The 9,582-nt window shown below is 39.0% G+C and overlaps 1 protein-coding gene across 2 annotated transcripts in view; it reads left to right on the plus strand.

The window, feature by feature from the left end:
- The window catches only part of DROSHA (drosha ribonuclease III), a 75,756-nt gene extending 67,368 nt beyond the window's left edge, over positions 1 to 8,388 (plus strand). For both annotated transcript variants that reach the window (XM_008637177.2, XM_017738725.1), the window contains exons 30-32: positions 1,167 to 1,259; positions 2,036 to 2,082; positions 5,024 to 8,388. In XM_008637177.2, coding sequence (XP_008635399.1) covers positions 1,167 to 1,259; positions 2,036 to 2,082; positions 5,024 to 5,154 — 271 coding nt within the window. In that variant the 3' untranslated portion in view covers positions 5,155 to 8,388. The remainder of the gene's footprint in view (positions 1 to 1,166; positions 1,260 to 2,035; positions 2,083 to 5,023) is intronic.
- Positions 8,389 to 9,582: the final 1,194 nt, after the last annotated feature.

Raw genomic sequence — 9,582 nt, forward strand, 5'->3', positions numbered from 1 at the left:
ATTATATCAAAAAGGTATGAAGAATGAAAGTGTCAGTGTGTTTGTCATGGGTACTGATGTAAGGTTTCCAATGCAGTGTAGCAGCTCAGTGACAGTGACACACATTGCATTCCAGAAGTGCCATCCCTTTAACACTGCAGCCGGTGCTCTGCAGGTCTGACTCCTCTGTGTCTCTGTGTGAAGGTTGAGTGAGGGGGATGAACACAATAAAAACAATTCCTCATTTTTGTAAAAACCACTTAGTATCAAGTAGCAAATGTTTGTTTTGTTTTGCTGTGATGATAAATTGATTTTTATAGTACAGCTCAGACCTAGTAATACAGTGGTATCTTCGTATTATCTTGTTAAATTCCTTTTCTTGGGGTTATCTATTTCACTGCAGTCAGTACTATTGCTTTTAAATTTAGGGTGGGTTTTATTTGCTCTTGTCACAGTGCACAGAGAGAGTACTTTAGTTAGATACTTTAAAAATTGATGTGAAATTCGTGCTCCTTCTAAAAAGAAACAAGGTAGCAGACATAACTTGATCTGAAAGTGGGGAGAGATTTGGGATAGCTGTAAGAAACTGCAAAAGAAGCAATTCTTTGCACATCTAGGGAATTACTTTTTCCCTTTTAGATGGTTGTTGATGTATGTCCTAGACTTTAGGTCAAATGGAAAGTTTGTTTTGTGACAAACTAACTTTTCAAAGCTGATGGAAAATTTCTTTGTACTGTGATAATTCAGTGTAGAGAGCTACTGTGTCTAATACAATGTCCTTATGAAACCTTGCTACCTGCAAAACTCTCAGGGACTAAACTTTCAATGCACACATAATTGTATGGGTGTATTTATTTGCAATTGCACGGCTATGCATAATTTATTACTTTATTACAAGTGTGAACACTTCATGTTATAGGTTGCATTTTTGCTTATAGGTTAAATAAAGTTTTAATTTTCGTGTGGTGCTCCTGAGTGAGCCTGGAGGAATAAATGTGGTCGATAAAAATACTGTTCTGGTAATCTCTGGGTTAATGTGATCTATACAGACCCTTCAACCCTTTCTCCTTGTTTTGCATTAATTGCACTATATGTATTGACCAGACTGAAAGCTTGGTGATCTATGTGCAACAAACAGATTCTGTGTTTTAATGCTCCCTGCCTGAATAAAATATTTCTTCTTTCAGGACCTTGCAGACAGTGGGACCTTCTCATGCCAGGACATACACAGTAGCTGTTTACTTCAAAGGGGAAAGAATAGGATGTGGTAAAGGGCCAAGGTACAGTAAAAAATTAATCACATGGTGTAAGAGTGTGGTGGTGTCCAAAATGACTAGACATGGAGATAGACAGCTGTATGGCTTGCCTTAGAAAAGGAAAACTGTAGAGCCTTCTTCAAACTTTTCTGCTTTAGGAATACTTGAAGGGTTCAATGTCAGCATAATTTTGGATCTTAAGGTTTTTTTGGGGACCTTGCCTTCAAGGGGGCTAGCTATTTGTGGCCCTCAGACTAGAAAATGCAGAACAGCTTCCAGGAAATAGTGTCTTTATTTTGGGATTTGCTCCTGGATTACTATGCAATTTACACTGGCAAGTTGAGTGCCACACTATTACGGATTTTTTTTTCTGAGGTTACTACGTCTAGGCATTTTGGAATGGTTCTAAGGGTTCAAAGACTTCAGCTATGAGCCCCAAAAGCCTCATTTTATGCTACCAAATCTGGTGGTGGTTATAAAAATATTGCTTTTTTTGCATTCACACATCTGTGATTTTGTTCCCTTTTTTCTCTCAAGTAAAAGCCAATGCTTTAGTGAAGAATGGACTGGAATATTTTGTTATTGATCTAAGTTAAAAAATATTCTACTGGAGCTGTAGTACTATTGCTCACATATTTATGGAAAGGCTGATATATCGTGCACTCTGGGAATTACTAGCTGCTGGTTATCCAAAAAGTTTCATTATGAAAGACTTAACTAGTGCTCCACTTTGTCAGAAACTTTAGTTTATTCTGTACAGTTTAGATCTCATGTAACATGTTCTTGTTTGGCTTTCACAGTATTCAGCAAGCAGAAATGGGAGCTGCAATGGACGCACTTGAAAAATGTAAGATATTTGGGCAACAGAGAATTCGTACTTTATTTCCTTGTCCTTTAGTGAGGCAAGGTGCAGGTTTTGTGGGGGATAAGTTCTGAACAGAACACATATGCTAAGTGCTGTCAGCTTCTAAGCAGCAGGTTTTCCTCTTAGTAGCTTCAAGACTCTTTTTTAGCAGTTGAAGTTAATATGATCCGAACAGGTATTTGTTGAAGGGAGTTGATCAGCTACAGAGGATGCAACTTCCAGGGAACCCTGTGCAATAAAATTTCATTGAGGTTTTCCATGCTTAAGTATGCAGTGGGGTGAGACTGATGCTCTGGTTGTCTCACCCTTTAATTGAGGAGAGGAGCAAAATGCGACCTTAGAAAATAGAATTTGATCTTAGATTACCAGTGGACTAGGTTAAAATCTAATAAACAGATCCCCAACAATTTAAATAGATATTTATCTGTCAAGAAGGGCTAATATCAGCTGCAGATCCAGGGATCTGTGTATACATCTCTCTAAATTATGTGCTACATGGCCAGCATGGGAGCTGTCCTTCATTGAAATGTAGTCTCAGATAAGAATGATTGTGGGCAAGCTTCTTATATGAAATAACTTTGGTCAGTTGGGTTAAAGTGCCAGGTGTGGGTGACCTGTAAGCAAACAGATTACAAGCATTTTGTGCAGCAGAAATTCTCTGTTGAGAAGAACATGGAAAGTCAATTTTTTGCATTTCATTCAAAGGAAACATATGCAGTTCCTCAGGTGTCAAAGGTTTTTTAATCTGTTATCTCTGCATCTGGAAATTCAAGAGCTTAAAAATTTCAGAAGGCAATGAATCTCTGTAGTTCAGATATGTTTTTATATCCATCTGCTAAGCATATACTTCTCACCACCAGTAAATTTGACAAGTAGAAAAATGTAACTTTCCTTCTCTGCTGAGTATCTGCAAGATGTTACTGAAGTTTTCTTTGAGTGAATTTTCTTGTGACAGTATCACCACTCAAGAGAGCTGTGAGTTTCGTGGCCTATCAATCCAAGGACTTCACAGCTCTCTTCTGACATACATATTTGTTTAAATACCATAGACCTCTAGAAGTCTGTGCTCCGGCTGCCCTTCAAAACAGAGGCAACTTTCAAGTTAGTTTCTCTGTGCCTTGCTGGTCAAGTTTTGATTATCTTTGGGGATGGAGGTTACACAACCCTTAAGGGCCCCTGTTCTATTACGTATATGGTTGTGGAGTTCCTTGGTTTGGTTGGTTTGTTTGTTGGGTTTTTTTAATGCATAAGTAGTTAACTTCAAGTGAAAGTAGTTTTCAGATACCTATTTATATGATAGCAATGATGAATTTATTACATGAATTTCCTTCTTACCATACTAAACATATTAGAGCAGGTTGCTACTGAGCTGAGCTCTTAAAGAATCATGTTACAGGCACAGTGCTGAAAATCTGATTTTCATTTTATGGGGCACATGAGCAAGAAAATATCCCAGAACTCCATTAAACAAAGCACTAGTGTTTTTGAAAACAACAGCAATTTAAAACCAATTTTGTTTAGATTGCTTTCTGGTTTAAATAAATATAGTCTCCTATGCCCAAGTTGTAAATAACTGATGAATAAACCTTTTATTCCTGTAGTGTATATAGTAAAGGGCACAAATTTCACTGGCCAATAAAACAAAGCAGTAGAAAGTTATTCTGCTCTACCACAAACTCCTGCAGTTTATGTGGCGTGTGCACCATATTCTCTAGCTGAGAATCCATGCTGCCTGGGACCCAGAAAAAGGAGGAAAAAGCTTGGTGCCAAGGAGGAAAAAGCTTGGTGCCAAGGTACTCCTCCCTGAGAAGCCTCAGCTGAATTCTCTCTCAATAGCCAGTGAGAGAGAGAGCGGCCCTTTGCCAAAACATCTACCAAATTTGTTTATGGCTTTAAAGGTCAGTGTAGTAACCTTTTGCATTCATCTCAGACTGGGTAGGGAGCCAGTGGTGATCCCAGAGCTCTGTGTGATCCCAGCAGGATTTACCACCAACTGCAGCCTGTCACATACTCTACACCCCTTTGCTTTCTGACTGGATGAAGGGTGCAGGTCTCCACAGCACAAATTCGTGTGAATGTCAGCACCCTGGTCATGCAGAAAACATCACATTCTGTGAGCAGTGTGCTAAAGTGAGAGAAATTCTGTTCAATTATATAAGCTGTTTTTATAGTCTCAGTTCTAATGTGTACCTGCATATCAGCCAATGGACAAATGCTTGAAAGCAGAAGCATCCATCTCCCCAGCTATTTCTTCATCACCTCAGACTTGTCCGGTCTGTTTTAAGCAGTCTTCACTCATCCATGCTCTCAGACTATGCTAAGGCTGTCTTCTGGTACATAGCCAAGTGTTAGCTTTTTCAGGAACAGATTTTACTGCATTCCATCTTGCTACACTATCACTTTCCCATTAGGATCCCTGCCATAATGTGGGGCATATAGTCAATTCTGCATGGTCTAAAACAATAATAAAAATAATGGAAACATCTGTACAATGCTTGAAACCAGTGGCTCATACTTTCTGGAGTGAGAACAAGACAAAAAATGCTGACAGCATTGACAGTAGTTTCCCATTCATTTTTCAGTATTGACCACCTGTTGCTAAGGGAACAGAATGTAAAATCCAGGTAATACCTGGCCATATTGCTATACCAGGATTTTATATTTTTTATATTTTATTTTTGTGGGTGTATTAGATTTGGCAGTGCTTTGTAGCAGGAGAAACAGATGTAAAGAAATCATAAAGCAACCAAAGTCTTAGGACACAGTCCTGGTTTACTATGTATTATAAGAAATAAATGAGTAAAAATGGTAACAACGTTGTTCCCCCCTACCTCTAATGACATCAAAGTTTAAAACAAAACAAGCTGAGGCTTTCTCTGTTACCAGTTTGTTTATTAATGTAAAATATTTCTTCTTGTGTCAGATAACTTTCCCCAGATGGCCCATCAGAAACGGTTCATTGAACGGAAGTACAGACAGGAGTTGAAAGAATTGAGGTGGGAAAGAGAGCATCAAGAGAGAGAGCCAGAGGAGACTGAAGAAGCAAGGAAATAAAAGGAGGGCACAGAAGCAGTGGCATATTTACTTACTTAATAACTCTGACTGTGGCCTATGGAGACCTAACCTAGTTTCTTGCAGATGATGAATGAAGAGTGCCTGTTGATATCAAAAAGAAAATTGTAATCTCTTCTTTAAAAGCGTGTGCAAATATAGTATTTCTTTAGTTTGGTTTTAAGTTTGGCTTTTAAATAAGATTTGGATTTAAATACTTTTAATTTTTATGAAAAGTTGTTGATTATTTTTATTATTTTTACTGTCTTGTATGAAGTAATAAAGTATTCATTTCAAAAGCTAATAGGAGGAAAAGCTCTTTAACAATTGTCTCCTGTGTCTAAGTGCTGTGTTGTCAGTGACCAGCAAAGTTACTGCATGAGCTCTGCTGTGGAAGAGGAAGGTGTTATGAGAAACTGATTCAGCTGAGCACTTAAGCATGTACCTAACTTAAGTTTTGCAGCTAAATTTACTACTTCTTGAATTTGCTAAACCAGAGTTATAAAGTTCGGGCCCTTTTTTACAGAAAATGGTACAGTAATTTAAAGGAGATACTCAGTTTTGCTTTGAACAGTGGATGCCATATCTGAAATGTGACACAGATGTGTGTGGAAGATTGAGGAGTTTTGTTTTTAAATCACTGTTATAAGACTTGAAGAAAAAGGTACTTATGAAGCAAGAGAATGGCAGTTTCTTTTTGCAGAGAATGTACATGTAGTTTACATTAACAAGTTCAGTTTCTTTCTCAACTTCTTGTTCTATCAGGCTGGTGTCTAATGGATTTCTTCCACAAGAAGATACCAGTGTGGCCATTACTGTGAAGTGGTGTGTTAGAAACTCTATGTGGGTGCTGCTCCGGAGAGGTTCATTGAGAACAGTTTTTGTCAAAACAAGGGCAGTTTGTCCCCAAAATATAGTTCAAAGGTTGTGTGCAGTTTCAAGTCACCCAGTTTCCTTGATGTTTTTTGATGTCTGTGGCTTGTATTAGAAGGATGTTTCTTCTGAACAGCACCAGAAATGGAAAATCCACTGTCTGTTGGTATTTTTTCCCACTGGTTACCAACACTGTTTGTTCTTTTAATTTTGCTGCTTCAAGCCATTTGTTCCCATTAAGCTGGGTTCTCAGTACAGTCCCGTGGTAGGTAATTGTGTAGTCATTTTTTGTCTTTCTTTTCTGATAAGCAGAACAGATTGAACCCTTATTCTCCTTAGCTGCACATTTTCTTCCTTAAAGGAGAAAAGATCCTTTTTGGCCAGTCATTTTTGCATTTTCTGATGTACCATGGTTGTCTGTATTAAAATACAGGGCAGATTTGTGAACATGGATTTGTGCACAAGTCTGGCCCAAGGAATTCATGCAGATTCATGGAAGAAAACTTTTGCCCAATGGCCACACTACCCTGAGCAGCTGCTTCAGCGATTGTCTGAAGCACCTCTCTGTAGGTGTGTGATGGACATCAAGGAAAGCACTTTATTGCAGGTGCCAAAGTAGACACAAATGAAGCTGAAACATTCAGGCTACCCAAATGTCTTCCCAAAGTTTCACTTCTGACCTAATCAGTATGTGTATTTTCAGAAGCATACTTTTCTACACTTGCAATGTGAGATGCACTTAAATACGGGGGTTTTTTTTACACTTGAGCCCACAACACTACCTCACTTCTTCCAACTTCTATGATTTGCCTTTTCTTAATGGATTGATGCTTTAAATCCATTTTGGAGGATGAGAGAAAAGAAAAAGACAAACACATTCTGTAATTTAGAGAGTGATAATAAACCATTAGAACATAAAAGAGGGAATAAAAACAAGGTAAAGGCAGGGAGCTGCTCTCTGCTGAATGCTGCTGCCATTTGACTTTTGAGAAGTCATTGTAGCTTCTTATAGCTTCAGTCTGTAAATAAAAAGCTGAAATGCTTCTCAAGAGTAGGAAGCTTGAAAAGCACCAGCAACTCCCCTGTCCACAAGTCTTTTGTATTTCGAATTCTTTTGTATAGTTGCCCATCTGCTTCTAACAGTATGATGAAATGGTTCAGTGGTGGAGGGTTAACTGTAACTGTGTAAACCATTATTTTATTTTTCCCTCTTAACTGTGACCAGTTTCATATGTTTAACGAATAGAAAATGACTTCATTTTCAGGTGTATGATTGCTTAGCAAATTTCTCTCAGCATATCTGACATCACCAAAGTACCCCAGTGGAACTGTTAGCTCATAGTTTAACATTACTTTCATTATTCCTATATACAATTTCACTTTTCAGCTGTAAGAAGACTGCAATCTTATTCATAAATATTTTCATAAAAACTAGATTGAATTTATCAGATAGGCTGTTTCGGGGGAGGAACCCAGATCTGTTCTTTTTTTTTCTTCTTTGACCCAGAAATTGCTTGGGAAATACCAAACTTTTAAAACAATTTCTGCATTCCAGTTACTGCAGTTAATGAATTTTAGGCTTTTTACAAGAAAATGTAGATGATAACTGTGTTTTCAAAAGTGGGCTATTTTCCCTTTTTTCACTGTGTAAGTGTGGGCTAGGAAGATTGCCTGAAGCAATTTTGTTTTCCTTGTCTTGACAACAAAAAACAAAAGGTAAAAAATACTCTGCTTCCTTTGTTCAAACCACAGTGTCTTTCTGTGTACGGGCTGTCTAAAAGCAGTGGCTGGGAACGTTCCTGTTAATTTCAGGAGTTGTGGGGAATGTGAAATGTGAGCACAGTCCTTTAGAACAGACACCAAGGAGGGGAAGCCTCTCTAAGTTGCCTTTGGTAAAAATTATCATTGCACTCATGCTGATCAGTGGAACAGCTGGAGCTTATAACCAGGCAGCTTGTGCTGCTCTTTAGTAAGTGTGCCGGGGTCTCTGATTTACTGGTAAAGTCAGTCCTTTTTTGCTTCAAAGCCTGATCTGTTCTCTGATCCAGAGGTTCTCTTGGAAGATCCATTGACTTGAATTGGGTACAAGTAGATGAATGGACAACAGGGCTGAGATCTGCGTGAATCCAGCAGATCCTGTGAATATTTTAATGTGACTGTGTACAGAGCATTGAATAGAATTGTAGCTGATTTGATTGGGGATTTTAGTTGAATTTACATAAAACTGATGATGTGATTTGTAGACCCTAAGTTTGCTTTGTAAGGTTTCAGTTTCTGGAGGATTATTTAACAGCAGTACTAAGAGAACCTTGGTCTCTAAGATTGTTGTAAACATCGTTGCTAATAAAGTTTCCCAGAAAAGACTTCAGGCGTAGTTGTTACTTGCTAAAACAATTTGAAAAGATCAAAAGGCAAATCCTGATCACCTGTCTCCCTACTTCAAAGCCTCTGATTATACAGGCTACATATTTAAATGAAATAAGTGGTTCACTTGTAAGAAGTTTCTTTTTGGTGGAAGTTTGTAAAGCCCTGTAAGAGCTCAGGGAGTTGCTCATCTGCATCATTTACCACTGTGCATTGTCTTTGATGAGGATGGTATTGCAACAGCAATTTCTGTGACCCGTACATCCACCTTGCTTCTCCCCCTTCCTACCCACTCCCCACATAACATATTCACATTCTTTCTGGGGCCGTAGGATTAAATCAGCTACATGCTCCAGCCGTGCATATTTCTCTATCCATCAGGGAGCACGTTTACCTTAAGAGGCCCCTTTCTTCACCTGCCTGCTACAGATAACAAAGGGAGCACCAGCTTGCGCCCAGAGTCTCACTAACTAAGTGTATTTCCCTTTGCCTAAATCCTCACTTCATTCGTCAAAAGGATTTCAAAGCCTTTCATGAATAAGGGTATAAGTGATTCTCCTGTGACTTACAATACAATCATACCTGAATGTGTCAGTTGTGTCATTTTGTTGCTCTTCACAGCACCTTTGTGGAGGGACTATTTATCCTGGTACTAAGAGATGAAAAGGATGAAATTGGGAGTCCAGGGCTCAGGATCTCTGTGGGAGGGCAATGATGCCTCATCCAGTGGATGCCTTAGTCTGTGGCTTAAGTATCATCCTTGAAAGCCTGCTACAGTTCCTTGCCATGCCTGAGAGGGTCTTCAAGGGAGAAAAAAGAACTTGGCTGTGCAGGCTTGGCACTGACACCCTTTCGCCTTTTCCTGTGGAGACTTGGAAGACAATGACCAAGAAGACTGGGGACTCTACTATAAAAAGCCAGAGCCCAAACTGTGTGTTGCCCTCTTTAGAAAAAGTAAATAAATAAATAAAACCTTCCACTTAGAGCAGACATTCCAAAAGTAATCCATTAGCAAAGGACAGGCTCTTGAGCTGACAAATTGTGAACTTTCACTGGTGGCAGAAGCAGCTCATACATCAGTGGTCCAGAAGTGATGCAGCAGTGATGGGTAAGTGTTTGTCACTGGAGGCAGCTTGTTACTTATTTAAAGATGGGGATGGTGGTCAGGGGAACCCACGGGACCCCACTGATGCA

The sequence above is a fragment of the Corvus brachyrhynchos genome, unplaced genomic scaffold (genome assembly GCF_000691975.1).
Source record: "Corvus brachyrhynchos isolate BGI_N302 unplaced genomic scaffold, ASM69197v1 scaffold23, whole genome shotgun sequence".
Lineage (NCBI taxonomy): Eukaryota > Metazoa > Chordata > Aves > Passeriformes > Corvidae > Corvus > Corvus brachyrhynchos.